The following is a 17,777-nucleotide window of genomic DNA, read 5'->3' as shown; positions in this document are numbered from 1 at the left end:
TCCATGCTGGCAAAATGGTGCTTAAGTACCTATTGCAGCTTCTTCCCACCCCTGTTGCACTGGAGCAAGTGACCCCTTCATACCCTGCTGAACCCCAGATTCCTTAACAACTCAACCATCACTTTATGTAATTTTTAAAGTTTCAGTTTAGATACTTTATTCATAAGGACATACGTTGTTTTCAGCTCTGGAAAAGCTGCCATCTTTTCCAGATACTGCAGAAACCATCAGAGTTGAACAGAGCCCACAGGTTTCCTTCAGAAGCTGACAGGTGGGTGTTGAGTCGTTTGTTGTTTTTTCAAATGACCCTCATTGAAAATACTGTCATGTAGCTCTCTGTTTTTCAGAAATGGACCATTTAGCCAAGAAAGCTGTGGTGGTGTCTTGTGTACAAGCTCACTGGAAAAAAAAATGTTGAAAAAGCATGCAATATTAGAGGTATTTTGAATGAAACTCACTTCCACTGTTTTCAGTGTAGGCTTCAGCCTGTTTTTCATGGGGCTCTTTGTCAAAACCTAAAGCATAAAAGATTCTGACAGGTCAAAGTTAAGGTTACTAGACGGTAATGGAAACAGCACTTTTATCCTCAATTACATGCACAAGATGGGATCGCTGTGCAGCCACAGCTGTTTGTCTCACGGCTGTGACAAGCCTGTATGGATGCTGTCACTTAGCAACCGGGGCCATTTGTGTTTTAACTGCAGCTTTTTGTTGTTGGCATGTAATGAGAGTTGTAGTGGTGAGACCAGTCCCATGGAGGGTGTTTGTTTTTGTGAGCAATGAGCTCCAGGGTTCACCTGTGCCCCTGCCCAGCCTATATAAGGCCTAAATCAGAGGAATTGCATGTGTGATGGATAACACAACTTAATAAGGGTTTATTTTCGAGCTGGCTTGGCTGGGCCCAGTTGCATTTCAAGATGTACAGCCTGGGTTTGCCATCTGCTAGAGCAGGCTGTGCAGCTCCTTCGTGCTGGTTAGAGGCCAAAGCTCCGAGTGTGACTGAACCGTCACCTCCCTGTGCAGGGGGTGCTGGGGACCAGCTGAGTCAAAGCCTTGATGCCCAACGCAGAGCAGCTCAAGCTCCCTGCTCCCTCCTACTGACCCAGCGGAAAGCTCGGGGAATATGGGATCAACAGAGACTGGAAATTTGAGGACCAAGAGATAGACTTTCAGGTCTTTGATTCTCACATTTTACTATCTGTCTCTTAAGGGTAATTCCCACCTGTCTTGCACTCAAAAGGAGTGAAACAGAGCAGACCTACCATGGTTCAATCGCTAACACTCTACAGGAGCTGTTTACGGTCATGGTTTTACTTTACACCTGATCTGGTCTAATGGGGTAATGGGTGCACCCTGTGTCCCAGACATCATGTTCCTGCCCTTGCACAGAGTTTAACAACTGGGCAACTGCAGAACGAACTGGGGAGTAACTTGGTTTGGAAGAGTTTGTTCTGGGGGCAGCCATGTGAATGGCACCTTCCCAGCACTGTTCTGTGTTTGTGGTATAATACAGTCCTTTAAGCTGTTGTGCGCTAAGCAGAGACTTGCTATTGATATTACAGGTAAAAATACTGTTTTCTTTAGTTTCATTTGCTTTAACTGAAATGGTTGTGTAATTGCACCTGTAGTATTGCAGGGACTGCTCATTTTCCCTTGCATATGGGGCTGAGTTATAAACGGTGTGTTCGCAGAGCCCTGAACGCTTTCGTTACAGCTGCACCAGCTCTGTTCCACCTTGTTCGCACAGACGCGCGGCTCCTTTGAAAGTCCTTCCCTTTCTCTGTGTGCCAGCTTGTGAGGTTATAGACGAGCTCTGTCCTGTCCGTGGAAGAGCGACCGACGCAGGCTGAGGTCTGGCCGTGCGAGGTGATGCTTTATTTCCCCACAGAGGACAAAACCCACTGCACCAAATGGAAATGATGCAGACTACAGAGGTGTTGCTACTGATACATTTTTCGACTGTAAGCTGAGAACTTCAGCAGAGAAGCGCGCTGATGAGTTTCCTCTATAACACATGGTGGTTTTTGAGGAGCCTTGATGAATATGCATTGAAAGGTAGAGCAAATTTTATGAGATATGGACAAAAGAAATTGCAAAAATATGCATATATGCGATCTGTAGTCACACATCACATATATCTAAGCTAAAGCGACAGCCTTAGATATTTATGGCCCACTTTTTACTAAGTTGTGCAATTAGTAGAATTACTCAAAGAATATTATTTGAATTTTGAATGTCCAGTGTATTAAACCAGAAAATTAACAGCCATTCTTTTGGCAGCTTTTATAAAGTCGTTACTAGTGTAGGGCTGAGCAAAAGATGCTTATTCTGTACTGTGTCTGAGTCTGAGCAGTTAAAGGATAAATTCTTTCTTCAGAACTTTGTTGAAATGTGTTACAAGCGAGTCTAGGAATTTCATAACTCTGTATAGACCAAGCAACAGAACTTACATTTTGCCTGTGTGGATGAAGAGCTGAAATGAGCTTTGTAATCTTCTTCTTTCATAGTGTCAGCCATCGGAGACATAAATTTTTCTGGTCTGTGATGTTCTGCGTTGATGCCACTTGTACTGCTGTTGCCTGCTACCCACAGCCTGTGTCAGGGCAAATGAGTTCTCAGCCTCGGAGCCTCTTGCGCTGAACGAGGCCAATGTCTGTCTGTCTGGCCACAGCGTTTGCTGAAATCAGCTGTAGCATTTGTGGGGGTGTGAAAAACTCCCTCGGTGGTGCCTGCCTCCTGCAGGAACTGTACGCAGCTACATGTGCTGATGGTGTGAGAACAGCGGTTTTCACTGAAACTCACCCCAAAAAGCCCGCTTTGAACTTTCTCCTGTGTCTATAACAGCAGGCCGGGCAGCCACCTCCATCTCTGTGTCACTGGAGTCCTCAGGGTGTGACAGGAGCAAGCTGGGTGTGCAGAGCTTACAGAGGGACAGCTGTTGGCATGTTGTGAAGTGGTAAGCAGCAATAGCACTTGAAGTGAATGCTCAATATGCATGTGAGGGTAACAACTCTCCTTCTCAGGACTGGCTTCTTAAGAATTAAATCCCTAGGGGCACCATGACCACAGCTCCTTGGCAAGACGTACCACCACATGGTGTAAATCTGGTACAAAGCTGTGCGGCTGGGATCAGGGCCTTGTGGAGGTACAAACGCAGCTTTGGTAGGTAAGGAGCGGGTTGAAAATGAGTAATAAGTGGGGCAGGGTTTGCATGAGTTCTTAACAGTGTGCAAAGATGGGCATCCTAGAGGGTATTTACTTTAGTAAATGATTTACTTTAGTAGCTGTCGGTGCATGTTTACAAATTTGGTAGCCAAATTTTCAGCTTGCAAATCCCATTGCCATCATCTTCCGTAAAAAGAATCATGAGGGTTTTATTTTGCTTTCATCTCTCTTGAACTCTCTATTTCTTGGCATTTGTTCCTTGCACTGCTCAGACGTTCATGACCCTTCATGTTTCTCCCAATTATCAGGTGCAGGATGTCAGTTCAAGAATCGCAATGTTAATAAGACTCTACAGTAACTAGAGCGGCAGAGAAAACAAAGGCAATGTAGTGAGCTCAGAAGAGAGAGAAGTACAAAATCAGCCCTGAGTCACCTAATTGCTGGAAGTGGAGGCTTGTTTTTAATGAAAGATGAAAGGAGTCCTTAATTCCTCTTCTAAAGATAGGGAGCCCTTCCAGTTTGTTGTACATTGGAGTGTTACACCATATCCTGTGTATAAAAAAGACTTTTGGCTGCAATTAGGCAAATGGTTTAAACTTAACAAAGTCACCATCACCCCAACTGATATAAAAAAGAAAAAAAGCTCCATTAAAAATTAATAGGTCTGGGAGTCAAGAGACCTTCATAATAAGCAGTGAAGTCTCCCTTCTGTAACTAGTCATTTTTCTATTTGCTGATATTTGAATAATTCCTTGGAGTCTCCTAAATGGCACAGTCCTAAAATCACAAGAATTCTTCAATTAAAAACAAAGTCAGCTTTTTAGTGTCACTGCTGAGATCAAACAAGTATATTACCTACGGAAGAAAGGTGATGTTAAGGATGATCAGCTTTTGACTCCTTAAATTCCATCTTGTGCTCTAGACTTCAAAATGCAACAGGGAACTTGAGAACTCTGTGGATACAGACAAGGTCAAAACATGTGTCCCTTAAAACCAGTCTTCGCCACTTTTATCTACTTCGGCTCTAAAAGGAGCACGCAACAACTTCTTGTTTCAGTCACTGTTTTTTAAAAATGTTTCCTTATGTAGGCATGGTCTGGTGCTTTCTTAACAGACACAGGACTTAAAAAAGAACAAATGCACTTCTTAATGTGTTTGCTTTGAAAAATAAATCATTTTATTGGAGACTACACTTTTTAACAAAAAAAAAATCAGTATTAAAGCAAAGATTTTCTAACCCATAACAGCTAATGAAACTATCCCTTCTCCATTCAGCATAACACTTCTTTTTATCCTCTCTCAAGAAAGACTTCCTGACTGGTAGCAAAATATCTCCTCCAGAAGAAAACTGCTTACGAACTGCTCCCTCAGCAAACAACGTCTTCAGTAACAGTCAACTTCATTGTCCTCTACGGTCCCCATAGTAGCAAGGATGTCCTCTAAGAGAGACTGAGGGCTTTCCTCCACATGGGCACTGCTTTTATTTACCTCATCATGTATCTCTATGAAATCTATTGTACCCAAAGCTAGCATCATGCTCTCTGCATCTTGAAAATCCACCCCGTTATCACCATCTGTGGGGAAGTTCTGGGCGAGAGAACCCTGCCTTAGTGTCCTTTGTAACCAGGCAATGCCTTGTCCTCCAGCTGGATCCACAGTCATTTGTGACTCCTTCAGGTGCCTAATTGGATAGAAATGACCTTCTAAGATAATCAGTATATCACAGGCTCTCTGAGCTACTGCTCTATCACAGTCACACAAAGACCTAAACAAAAAGCCAAACAGTTTTGCTCGGCAAAATATCTGCAGCAACTCAATCGGATGAATGGATTTAGCGACTTTAGATGGGACAGGAGCATATGGGCATTCAGGACGGCCAAGCCGGGAAATTGTCTGATTATAGAAAGTGCTAACCAGCTCCAAACCACGAAGTCTGACTTCCCAGTCTAAGTCATGCTCCACAGTTTGGATCACTCTAGAGACAAACTGCTCCGCGTCTTCCAGCTGAGCTGTGCAGCCTTGTGTCAGCCATTCGGTGAAGACGCTGATCACTGCCCTCCTAGGAAAGCCCTCGGTGTCAGTTGACAAGATTTCTTGAAGCTTTGCTACAGTGTTCTAAACATAAAAAGACAAAGAGAAAGCACGATGAGGGGAGGAATATGCAAAGAAACAAGAACTGTGGAAGTAAAAAATCTAGTCTCTTAACTACTGGTTGTGAAACCTGCCTGCGTGAGACTGCAGATAACTTGTGAATAAAGTTAGTAGTAGTACAGCAGTAAACTGATGTGGAGTTCTGCTTGATTCTGCAGTGGGCTACACAAAGTCATCATACCTCTTTATTATATTGATTGCCTACGACAGGTGACTCCGGAGCAAAGTGAGTAATGAAGGCCAAGTGTCCCACAGCAGTCACAGCACTCGCTCGCACGTAGCTTTCTGGATCCTCGAGAAGATTTTCTGTAAGCCTTGGCACCGCTGAAGACAGGAGAGACTGCCTGAACTCATCCCGGTCTGTAAACAAGACAGCAATCCAAAGAAGTGTGGCTTTATTCTCTCGGAGCATGAAGCTGTTTCCAATGCAAACAGTTCTTTGCGTCATACAAGGATGCCCACTGACTTCAGGGACAGCTGCCAGTGAGCTGAGCCACCACAGAGCCCAGGCAGGTGCTCACAAGAGCACAGACGTTCTGTGTCAGGCTCCCCCTTTTCCAGCAGCTTGGTGACTCTCAGTCAAGCCCTGCACGACACTTGGAAAAATCCATTTACAGTTGTTCTAAAGGCAAGAAAAAGCCTTCTGCGGGCAAGCAGGGACATGGTTTCAGCCTCATCAAACTTATGCCTTTGCTTAATAGAAATAATCTTCCTTTCTTGTTGTCAAGGCATATGGCAAAGAAAAAGAATGCAACCGCAGCACTGAGAGGGGCTGCGGGGGAAACTGCTAATGTAGCTGAGTGTGCTGGATACTTCCTTTGTGAGCTGGGGACAACAGTAGTCAACAACATCCCCCTCTCTTCCAACACGACAGAACTACTGCTGGAGAATTAACCTTGCCTTAGTGCTACCTGCTGCAAAGCCTGAGCTACCAATAACGTGGAAAATCAGTAATTAATCCAAAGCATGTAAAGAGATATAGGCTTTCAGCCTGCTAAATCCCAGCCCCCAGCCTGCTGAGTGAAACCAAACAGACTCCACTGCAAACTGAAAAAAGGACAAGTATTATTTGCCATTAAGCAATGTCACCTGCCTTGACATATGTCTCAACATCTCTGACTCTCTCAGCACCCTCCAGTTTAACGCACCAAAAATGCCACTAAGGAGGGCGCAGCAATCTGAGTTCAACTCAAATCTGAGTTGTCAGATTTTGATTATGATCTAAGAGTAAAAATCTTGACACTTCTTTCTTTTCTTACCCCTTCAGTTACAGGTCAGAGGATGCTTCACAAGCCTGACTGACTTTCATAACATGAAAAGAAATACTCCTCCAACCTGAACTGTTCAACCTCTGCACCTACCTTTCAAGCGATTAATCACGACAGCAAGGAACTCGAGAGAAGAATCTCTTACTTCCCAGCAAGGACTGCACAAATGCTTCTGCAGCACCAGAAACACATCTGGAAAAGCCAAGTGACAAGCTTGAATGGATGTGAAACGCAACGAGTCTTACTGAAGCAATTGTTGTACAACCTCTGTAGCATTTTATCTGATACAATCCCTTCTGCCGCTGCTGTGTGCTTCTCCCAGAGTTCTTCAAAGCACTATTTGGGCAGCTAAACATAAATTCAGCGTAATTGTGAACAAAGGAATCCTAAGCGCTTTGAGCTGGAAAGGCAGGCAAGAGCAGATTTCATATATGCCACTAGCTGCTGTTCGTCCCAACCTGGACAGCTTCATTACCTTTCAAAATCTTCTCCGTGTGTTGCTGCTGACTGTTGGAGCAGGACGGCTCCGGCAAATGCACCAACCACTTGGATGTAGCTTGAAACGTTTTCTTCAGAACCTAAAGAAATATAAAGCAGGGGAGACTTTACTACAGGAGGAGACAGTGTTGTCTTTATGCTAGATAAAACTTGTTTTAGCCTCAAACTTACAGAGAAATTCTCGGAGTAAACAAGTACATGCGCTGCTTTACTAAGAAGTCATATGTAAATAGTGCTTATACAACATTTCTAACAAACACTTAGAAGATGCCAGTTCTCAGCTTAGTATTGTAAAGTTCTAGTACTTCCAGCTTTTAATTTGCAGTTGTCATCAGTCTCATTCAAACAAAACAAAGCAAGAAAACAAAATCCCTTAATGCAAAGAATTCAGTACTTAAGGGGCATGTCAAGTTGAGTATGTTTGCGCTACTCTTAGATGTGATGGCTCTTGTCTTTTCAAGAACACTCAATGTATTGGTGGCTTACTCACTCATTAGAATTTGAGCTATTTCCTGCACGCCACTCAGAACCAAGACAAGTCTCCTACATATTCTAATATAAACTGTGCTAAGAAAAACTACTGTCAGCCAGTTTCTCAGAATCACGTCCCAGTGAGACAAGCTAATAGACACGCGTGTCTCTGCACTCACAGTAGGGCTGGTGTTCGGACTCTCCAGGTATGCCAGAAGGACCTCAAAGAGACTTTCTATGAGGGTGTCACAGCCTGAAGCACAGAAAACAAAACTAAAGGACCAGTATTGAGAAAAGGAGCAGGTGAACCAAAATTCAACTGCTGAAATACAGAAAGGCACAGGATCATAAAACTGTTTCAGAAAAAAAAGCAAGTACAGTCCTCAGAGTAAAGGAGAAACATCCAATATCTCACAACCACTAAAAACTTTTTAATTACAACATTACCTGCCCTGGCTCATCAATAGAAAGTAAGGTTAGCCAAGACAGTAGGAAGAATTGGAAAAAAAGAGCAAGTTTCAGAAACTGAAGTGGTAGTCTTCATTCATAAAGATCAGTGAAGGGGAATGAAAAATTCTGCAACTACAGAAGAGTTAAGTATTTCCAAAATTAAAAAAAAACCAAAGATTAACTCACCCTTTCGCTCCGAGAGTGCTGCTAGGACACCAAGAGCTGATCTCTGTACTCTGAAGCAATTGATCAAGATTCGGCTTATTGTGCTGCCCAGAGGAGAAGCTGGACTCAGGAAGCCATTACAGAATTGTAATAGTGTCATGAGAGAGCGTAGCAAAGATGCGTGGGGTAAATCCACTCGCGAACGAGCCTAACGGGAGGGGCGAAAGAAAAAAGGAAAAACAATTTCCAGCAAAAATCTCAAGCATGCATACAGAACAGGAGTTTTTGCTCAGGAGGCAGCAAACATTGCAATTTCTAGTGTGTTCTCAAGGTACCACAACAAATGATCTTCCTCTTTCTCAAGAATTATTACACAGATGGAAGAAGAATCTTCTCACTGCTTGGGAAAGCAGTTTAATTTATGTTTTTTTCACTGGATCAATAATTGCAGTAGAAGTAAGATTTGGTAACAAAACTTGTGAGGACATGTAAAACTAACGCAGCTCCCCTTCACAAGCCTCAGTATTCCTCCATTTTCCTATTTGGAGTCTACTGTGCTAGATTTCTTTAACATACGGAAGCCCTCACTCTCGACTCCTCTCCACGTTCTGTTAAGCTCTACTGCAAAAGTTTGCAACCAATCTTAACACCGTCTTTCAAGGCCCAATTTGACCCCCAGGCTTTTTTCCCTCTGAGTGTTACCAGAGTAAGCAGCTCCTCCAGACGAGCGAGGGTCTGACACAGGAGACTAACACAAGATGACTTGGAGGACAGAAGACTTTCAAGAGTGGTGGGATCACTAACAGACTCATCCAGCAAACCTAGAGGACCAGAGAAGGGAAGAGCTCATGTTGTTAGTGGATACAAAGGACTGCGATTTCTAAAGTTAATCAAGATATGCAGGTGATGTAGCTTGAATATTCCTTCAAATGCAATTGTCAGTAGGATGCTGCACTTCACCACAAACACTGTCGCTGTCCTTGACTTCTTCTACTCTTCATCCTGCATTTTTGTCTGCACCAGATACCTAAAATGCTGGCAAGCTGACTGCCCTCTAACTTTTCTATCACAACTGTACCTGCATGTTCCAGAGGCTGGGAGGCTGCTCTCAAAATACAGTCCATTGGCTGAAGTAGAACAGTCAGTGCCTGAATCCTCACATCTTGTGGGCTTCAAGGAGGAAACAGCAGTTACCAAAACGAGAACACTTCAATTCCTTCCCAAACATCTGCCCCTGTATGTTTTTCATACAGGCTTTTAAACAAGCCAGCAATGACAAAGCAGTATCACAATTCAAGCCTTCTTCCAGGCTTCCCTGGCTAACTGAAAGTAGAGGAGAAATGGCTCTGGAATTTATAAGCAGCCCTAACAAGCTATGCAAATAGTGGGATTTTGTGTAAGAATGGGGTTTAGAGAGAGGTATTTCTGGTTCAAATGGTGTCCTTGTATCTTAAGACACAAGTGTTACTTAGCCTGTAAATCAGTATCCATATGAGCTGTATTAATTTAACATCTGATGATTTCTTGATGCTTTTTACTACCTAATGGGAAGCTACAGAGAAGATACGGGCAGATTTCTCAGAGGTGCACAAGACAAGAATCTTAAATTGCAACAGGGCAGATTCTAACTTGATATACAGAAAATACTTTTTATAGTGAAAAGAAAATAATTAAGCACTGGAACAGGTTGCCCCGAGAAGCTGTGGAATCCTCATCCCCGGGGATATTTAAAACTTGAATGGCGAAGGCCCTGAGCAACCTGACCTGTCTTTGAAGTCAGCCCTGCACTGAGCAAGAGACTGAATTCAATCAGTTCTACAGGTTCCTTCTAACCAAAGTTACTCTCCAAATGTTGACAGAGTCTCCAGATGCACAGTTCTGCTGGACAGCAGTGGATGCTCTTACACTAGCCAGTGGTTTTGTAGAAGTGAAAACTGAACAGAGGCTACTGGATTGGACAGGTAGTCAAATTGTGTCCATCTTAATCAACCTTGGCAGTATAAAGTTAAAGGAGTTTGCTATTTCTTCCTGAAATAGGCTGGCTATAGGCAAGATGCAAGTATACATATACAAATGAGATACTGGCTCCCTTCATATCTCTCTCTTTGAAACTGTATTATTCTTACTATCAGTGCCTCAAGTTTGTCAGCTACTGGTACAGCTCTTGCCAAACAGTCTTACATATTAAGGAATATAGTGGAAAATGCAGTGAGGAAAAAAGCGGTTCTTGGAAAGATACCAGAGATATTAGTACAGAAACACTGCAAAAATTCCATTGCAGTAAGTCCTACCATTTGTAGAACCTCAGAAGTCCCACTGCCAAAGGACCCGCTTGTACTAGGGTTAAGTGTTTCAGAGCAGAAGTCACTAATGGCCAAATGCTACCTTCAGTGTCACGAAACACGGGAGACCTGAGAAGAAAAGAAGCATAAGTAATTTGTCATATCAGATGGTGGAAAAAGGATATATTTCATCACTGGATCCAAGGTCCCAGAAGGTCTTTACCTTGCCACGTTAAGCAAAAGACTCGCCAGCATGTGCTGTACTTGAACGGTCTCTTCTGTCAAAAAGGATTCAACTTGCTTTGCTACACCTGACCAAAGTACTGCAGTCCACATAGCACGACAACTGCCAAACACACTAGTTAACAGTTTTAATGACTGCTCAATGTGAGAGGCAGAGCGGGACCGAAGGGAATCTTCTATATGCTTTATAATCATTTGGGCACAAGCTGGCCAGTCACAGTCCTTTGTAGTGAGAGATTTAGTCGTTTCAGACTCCACAGAGAAGGTGAGCACGTGCACCAGAAGTTTACTGGCAGCTGAAGCCACGAACAGGCTGGGATCCCCTTGCAGACTGAAGACAACATCTATGCCTCCTGTGTGAAAACAAAACAAGTCACTGGAGGGAAAAACAACAGCCTTCCTATTGTGAGGTGGAGCCTTGTTGCACTTCAACCACGTATCATTCTCATTAAAGTACCACACAGCTTTAAATGGCGTCGGTGGGGTTTTTATACTTTATTCTGTAGTCTCTACAGCCTTTCAAAGTCAGCCAGTCCTTCACAACAAGCAAACAAAAGAAGAAAGTAAAATTGTTTTCAGATCCTCAGGTGTTTTAATAACTGAGGAACAGAAGAGGATTTCAATATAACATTAGTAAAATTAGAAGAGTTGACAGCACACCCACTGTGTGTTTACGGGGGAAGCCTGTATCATCTCTGGACACAAACAGTAGGTAAAACACGAGCGACAGCAACATTACTATGTTTCCATTATGAGGACAGCAGCGCATGCTGCATGTTAATAACAACCGGTCTTTTAGGCCCCTCTGTACACAGGATCTAAAGTCAGTGTTAACAGTAGAATTTATATACCTGCATAACAACAATGGGGCTGCAAATGTGCAAGTATTAAGAGATAAATGAGCTCCTCCTTAGTTTTTCCGTTCTAAAATCATACTGAAATGTACCTTTTAGTAAGAGTTACAAATAAGAATACAGAAGGCTTTTAATAAGCTGGTTTTATTATGTGTTTCATAAGATGTGCCTCTTTTCTCTCTAAAAAGGGCACCATCTTTAGCGTTTGGGGAAAAGAACAATTAAAAAAAAATAAATGTCTAACTAATTAACAAAACCCCCACCATCTTTCAAAGACTTCTGTGTTTTTGACAAACTGATTATTTTTATCTTAAATAAATGAAAACTCCTTCTCATTTGACATCTGAGCAACAGCCTGGGATGGAAGAGACATAGAGGACTTGGGGAGCTCCCAGTACTAGAGGTACTCACCCCCATTGCAGAGGAAGTGGAGGGCAGGCTGGTGCTGCGCCATCCTGTGCACACCCTTCACCCAGCCGCTTCGCACAGATGCATCTTCCCACAGTGTGCTGTTGAGAGACCCGTCCGTGCCAAAGAGCCTGGCCAGCAGCTTCTCCTGCTGCGGCCAGAGGAGAACACAGTAAACGGTAAGCAGGGGGGCTGGGTGGGAGTGGAGAGGCTGCTCTGTCATCCAAATTTTAAGAATTCTATGCTTTAACTCTGTCTCTTTCCCAGACTAAGCAATAGAGGCGTTCAAAACCAAATTTGCTTGGGTTTAGGATGCTAGGGACAATTACGTGTTAGCCTTCATAGTACTACTGTGGCAAGACAGAAGTAAGAAGACAGCAGCTTTAGATGAGAACTGAAAAGGAATGGTACGATTGTAAGCCGTAATTACCATATCGCTGTTTGCTGAGTTGTTTGATGTATGCCAGAAATTTTTTAAGTAGAATACATACACTTTCAGCTGTTGTCTGTATAGAAGGAGGAAACAGACACGTGGCAGCAGGTACCTGGGCAGCCAACTCACCTGCAAGTGTTGGAAGCGGCTTTCGGAAGACGCAAGTATCCCAGCTAAGCGCAGGGTAAAGGAGAGGATGCTCGGATTGGGCTCTGGCATTGCCAGCACGGAGGTGATGAATTCTGTCAGACAGGGGTTGTTCTCCAGCAGCTCCACTGAAGGATCTAGCGACCGGGTGTGAGCCAAAAAGAGGCCAGAAAACAGAGGGTCACTGCCAGGATTTCTGTCTTGTCTTGTAACTCTAAAAGGTGCTCGCCTGAGCTGAGTGTAAACCCTCACAACCATTACAGACAAATCTGTGTCCACATTAAGCCAAGGAATGGCACTAGACTCTTTTCAGTGGTGCCCAGCGACAGGATGAGGGGCAACAGGCACAGGCTGAAGCACAGGAGGTTCCATCTGAGAATGAGGAGGAACTTCTTTGAGGTACCAGAGCCCGGAACAGGCTGTCCAGAGAGGCTGTGGAGTCTCCTTCTCTGGAGATATTCAAGCCCACCTGGACATGACCCTGTGTGATCTGCTCTGGTGACCCTGCTTCAGCAGGTGGATTGGACTGGATGATCTCTCAAGACCCGATCCAACCACAACCACTCTGTTATTCTGCGAAGGTTCAGATTGGATCTTGGGAACAACTTCTTCCCCAAAGGGCTGTGGGGCATTGGAACAGGCTGCCCAGGGCAGTGGTGGAGTCACCAGCCCTGGAGGGTTGGACAGACGCAGAGATGAGGTTCTCAGGGACATGCGGCAGTGCCGGGGGTTGGGATGACGGTTGGACGCGATGATCTTAAGGGTCTTTTTCAACCGAAACGATTCTGATTCTACAGGCCTCAAACCCTAAAACCAGCGTCTCACCGGGGGAACAGCACCTCCGAGGCCCTGCAGGCCGCCCTCCCCTCGGAAGCCCCGGGGCGGGGGGTTGGCCCGTGGCCGGCGGGCACTCACCGAACGCCGTCAGGCGCCCGAACCAGTCGAGCAGCTTCTCCAGGCAGGTGTCGTCGAAGCCGGGCCGCCGTGGGTCGGCCAGGGCGGCGCAGACGCCCGGCAGCAGGAGCCGGCACTCGCGGGTCATGGCGAAGCGGCGGCGCGACCGCTCGATGAACCACTGCTTGGAGAGCGCCATGGCCGCCGGGGACCGGCCTGTCACCGGCCGCGGCCGCAAAGCGACTGTCGCGAAGGTGGGGGCGTGGTCAAAAGGCGGGGGGCGTGGCTTAGAGGGCAGGCGGGCGGTGTGGCGGGAGGATATTGAACCCGCAGGGCGCTGCCGCGGTGTCCTGGGTTGTGGTGTCTGCGGCGGCTGCTCTTCGGGCCGTGCTCTGCCCGAGGTTGTCCCCGCGCTCCCGGGCGGCTCCTGCCAAGGGCGGGTCCGCAGCCCACCGGGATCTCCTGCCCCTCGGGGCCGCTTGGTGGCGCTCGCGCCCCGCAGCAGGGTCGGGGCCCCGCGCCGCCGCGCGCCTGGTTGCCATGGCTTCCGCAACCCGGAAGTGCCGCGGGGGGGAGGCCGGTGCTCAGCCCAGGCCGCCGCGGCCGCCCCCAGCCCCGCTGCTCCCTGCGGCCTCCCCGCCGCCCTCCCGCCATGGCCCGGGGGGCCGGCGAGGCGGCCGCGGAGGGGGATCTGGTAAGGAGCGGGCGGTGGGGAGGAGAAGGAGGAGGAGGCCCGGGGCCTGCCTGGGAAACGCTCCCGCGGGGCCGGGGCAAAGCCTGGACCCCCTCCGGCTCGCCAGGCCGGCGAGGCCGTGGCTAAGAAGGGGAGGAGGACGGCTTCGGTCTGTCTCCAGCTCGCTGGGTTCTGCCCGTGTCGTGCCTGGCCGGTAGCACCGGAGTGTCTCGGGGGCGGGGGGAGCAGTCGCTTCCCTCCCCTGGGCAGCCAGATAAAAGTTTTGAGGCCCTTTGCTGGGAGCCACCATGTTCTCGTGTCTGTTGTAGGTGGCTCTTGTTGGGCCTGTTTTGCAGGAGCGAAGGTACTCTGAAGGTTTCTCAGGACTGGGGTGTTTTTGTTACATGTTTATATCCTGGTGAATGTTTTGTCGTTCCCATATCCGATCAGGGCTGGGCGCCTTCCCCGTGCTCCGATTACTGTGCGATAGCTGCAGTTAGGTACAGAGATCTCCCAGAGTGATAAAAATGCCTTAAATAACAAAACAAAAATAATCTGTGTGCTGCGAGGGACGTTACCTCAGGAAATTAAAAACGATATTGCATGGTGTGTGAGGTGTAAACCTTCTTGCTCTCAGCCAGTGCAAAAAGCTGTTTAACTTGCTCTGTTGTTGTCAGTTCCAGCTCCCGTCAGCCAGGCTCCTCAAAATGCTTCACCCCACCCTGTCTGGTGGGTGCATCTCTCCAAAGAGTGGTGCTGTGGCTGTTAGCACCATGGAGTCAGCAACAAGTGAAAATGTTCTTCCTGAGAGAGCTGCATACATTCAGATAATTTGAAAGGAGAATGGAAGTTTTCCTTCTGCTGTAGATATGCTCACATTTGAGAAGCAGGGAAACTTGTCAACTCATTCTGAGGAAAAAATTAACCACTTTGGATTCCTTGGTTTGGGGTTTTTTCCTCAGCTTGATTACTTATCCAGTCGATTTTACTGAACATTCCCATAGCATTGCAAGGGTAGGAGCAAGTGAGTGAGGAAGGGGACAGATAGATGAGTTGCTGCCTGACTCCTACTGGTGGAGGAATTCATGCAGAACCAGCACCATGGCACATGGGGCACCTGAAGGTTCAGCTGTTGTCATGTTAAGCACTAAAGTATATAAGTCTCTGTGGCTTGCACTCTGTCACACAGAACATTTGTGTTAGAGCAAATGATAGTGGTTTTTGCAACAGTGGTGACACATTTACCACTTGAATACATTGTGCTCAAACTTTATTATGATAGTAACAGGATATGAAGTTTTCTGGACATGTATTATAACCAATTACTTAACACCAAATGTCACAGTTTATGTCTCTATTTCCCAGGGAGATGACAGCCTGTCTGTGATAACCTGTGAATCGGATACAGAAAGGGTGAGTTTTATTAATGATTAATGGCACGGTGCTGGTGAATACCATAAAAGGGCCCTCACCGTGTTCTTGCACATCCACATGATGCTGCCTGATCAACAAGACACCGTTCAGAGAACTGACAATGTTATTTGAACATGGTTTGATTTAAAAACCTCCTCTAATTCCAGATGTAATTCTGGCTTCCAAGTTCTCAGCACTGGGAGGTGCAAATTATGTTTGGCTTCATTTTGCTTTTCTATCAAGTTACTGACCTAAGTAATCATTTTAGAGAGTTTTAATGCAATTGAGTAAGTCTTTCCTTTAGCTAAATGGTTCCACAGATCAGCCTCTACTCTCTGATGATCTTGAATTTGCTGCTACTCATATTTAATCCTGATGAGGAAGATCTTGGTGTTCAGAGCATGAATAGACTACTTTTTGTCTGTAGTGTAAAGCTTTGATAGGTACCAACTTAATTCTCGTGACAACTGCTCTGGCCAAATCTGCATATACGTAATGCTATTATTTTTATTTCCTACACAGACGATTTTGTGTTATTAGAAGACATGATCCTCATACAAAATGTAGCTTGAAGCCAATTTAAGATTATATGCTGAAATCTTTGAAGAGTGGAATATTGTAAATACATAAAACAATTCTTTTTTTTTCTTCCAGAAATTGAAGAAGAAAATTTTTCACAAGCCTCCAAAATCACCAAGTAAGTATTCCAAAGTTTTTTCTTCTGCTTCTGTTATTGCAGAACAAGATAGATTTGTGGGGCACAAAACCTGGATAAGAGACCAAAAGAGTTTTTTGTGAATTTTTGTGACCTTGAGCTTGCTAAGGCAACACTGAGATATTTTCTTTTGTTACAGAGTCCCCATACAGCTCTAGCACACAACTGTACCCTAAAAAAGCTGCACTTTGGCGATCTCTGCAGGGAACAGGCAGCGCACGTCTCGAGAGTGCAGCTGTAAAAAACCCAAGGCAGATGTGGCTGGGATCACTGAAACAAGGTATTAGTATGGAAACTTCATCTGCATATATGGATAAAGTTCAGTGCTGTGGACAGCTTAACATATAAAATCATAAAAAATAGATTTGTATTTGATTATAGGCAACATAGGAAGTCATTTCACTCTTATTTGGGTGGTTGGAATCATCTGATCTTGAGCACTGGAATTTATAGAGGGAAGTAATTAACAGCAGCTGGAGCTTTCTTTGTTGCATTTGCTCAGAATAAATCCACAAATTTAATTCACAATCATCCCTGATTTCTGCATTTTTGTTCCATTTTTTTGGCAGGAATGAGCCATCCTCTAAAATCAGATGTTGACATGCGAACTAACGTTTCTAGTAGCACCCCGGAATATTTGAAGGAAGCTCTGGGAATGAAGAAGCCAAAACATTCCCGTTCTTCTAGTAATGGTAAACTATGTAATGGTGTGGCAGATCAAAGTTAATGATATTTTTTTTCTGTGTAAAAACACACATTGTTTAAGAGCTTAGCTTTAGTAAAGCGAGAACCATTTCAGCTTAGCTTGTATTAAAATACATGTGTCAGAATACGATCTCAGCTACATTTTGAGATTTCTAAATTGGATAAGACAGGGGTTTCCAATTTTTTTTGAGCAATGAATCACTATTAGCTTTCAGAACTTCTTGCAAATTGACATGCATTTGCAGCTGAAAACGTTGCAGATATAATACAGTTCAATGGGCCAGCTGTAGACAATTTATTGTGACTTTGCAAAACATAGTTTAGGAACCATTGATAGAAACCATCTGCTTGCCTGAAATTCTGTGTAATTGATTCCTTTTACTTCTCTAGAATGTGTTTTTTCATGTGGTTGTGAGACTAAAATCAATTGAGTTTCATGAGAAGAGCAAAATTTAAAACTTTTATTCTGCTTTTGTTAAAGCAGAACTGTAAACTTAAAAATTCCACTTCCGTTTCAAATTCCACCTATTGCTGGTAATATGCAGGTTCTGGCAACTTTAAAAGATGATGGATTTTTACACATTAGGTGTAAACAGAAAAATGTATTGTGGACATTTTTTTTAGAAATATTTTGTAAATAATTGATTTGTTGGGATGAGAAGATTACAGTCTTCTGTGAAGTGTGTATTTTTTGAGACTGTTATTTTAATCTAGCACCAGAGAAGTAATTAGGAGAAATTTGCTGTGAAGTCTGGCAGAAGTTTCATACAGTGACATTTCCATTTCACCTCCATTTCTAAAATTAATTTCCTTGCTGATTTTTTCTTCTTCTAAAAAGAAAA

The 17,777-nt window shown here is 44.6% G+C and overlaps 2 protein-coding genes across 7 annotated transcripts in view; one reads left to right on the top strand and one right to left on the bottom strand.

The window, feature by feature from the left end:
* Window positions 1-4,308: 4,308 nt before the first annotated feature.
* On the bottom strand, window positions 4,309-13,656 carry BRAT1 (BRCA1 associated ATM activator 1). Its single transcript, XM_082064878.1, has 13 exons — window positions 13,451-13,656; window positions 12,518-12,672; window positions 11,959-12,106; window positions 10,674-11,046; window positions 10,460-10,579; window positions 9,247-9,338; window positions 8,871-8,989; window positions 8,190-8,376; window positions 7,733-7,806; window positions 7,060-7,162; window positions 6,678-6,776; window positions 5,498-5,676; window positions 4,309-5,280 (listed from the first exon to the last, which is right to left on the bottom strand). The coding sequence occupies exons 1-13, from the start codon at window positions 13,626-13,628 to the stop codon at window positions 4,549-4,551; spliced, it is 2,559 nt and encodes an 852-aa protein (XP_081921004.1). The 5' UTR covers window positions 13,629-13,656; the 3' UTR covers window positions 4,309-4,548.
* Window positions 13,657-13,956: 300 nt separating this feature from the next.
* Window positions 13,957-17,777, top strand: part of IQCE (IQ motif containing E) — a 31,248-nt gene continuing 27,427 nt past the window's right edge. For all 6 annotated transcript variants that reach the window (XR_014185290.1, XR_014185291.1, XR_014185292.1 and 3 more), the window contains exons 1-5: window positions 13,957-14,123; window positions 15,468-15,515; window positions 16,170-16,212; window positions 16,370-16,510; window positions 16,800-16,922. Coding sequence is in view for 2 of the 6 variants with exons in the window: in XM_082064274.1 (XP_081920400.1) it covers window positions 14,082-14,123; window positions 15,468-15,515; window positions 16,170-16,212; window positions 16,370-16,510; window positions 16,800-16,922 (397 nt within the window). In the remaining 4 variants the exon portion in view is untranslated. The remainder of the gene's footprint in view (window positions 14,124-15,467; window positions 15,516-16,169; window positions 16,213-16,369; window positions 16,511-16,799; window positions 16,923-17,777) is intronic.

The sequence above is a fragment of the Streptopelia decaocto genome (genome assembly GCF_964273445.1).
Source record: "Streptopelia decaocto genome assembly, chromosome: 13".
Lineage (NCBI taxonomy): Eukaryota > Metazoa > Chordata > Aves > Columbiformes > Columbidae > Streptopelia > Streptopelia decaocto.
This window is presented reverse-complemented; position numbering and strand designations above follow the sequence as displayed.

What these genes read in the sequence shown, in the direction of transcription:
- BRAT1 (XM_082064878.1), bottom strand. Translation starts at nt 13,628, where the DNA reads ATGGCGCTCTCCAAGCAGTGGTTCATCGAGCGGTCGCGCCGCCGCTTC. An exon ending in CGGGCGCCTGACGGCGTTCG is followed by an intron (nt 12,673 to 13,450) that starts GTGAGTGCCCGC and finishes CCCGGTCGCTAG; the next exon opens with ATCCTTCAGTGGAGCTGCTG. An exon ending in CCAGCCTCTGGAACATGCAG is followed by an intron (nt 8,990 to 9,246) that starts GTACAGTTGTGA and finishes CTGGTCCTCTAG; the next exon opens with GTTTGCTGGATGAGTCTGTT.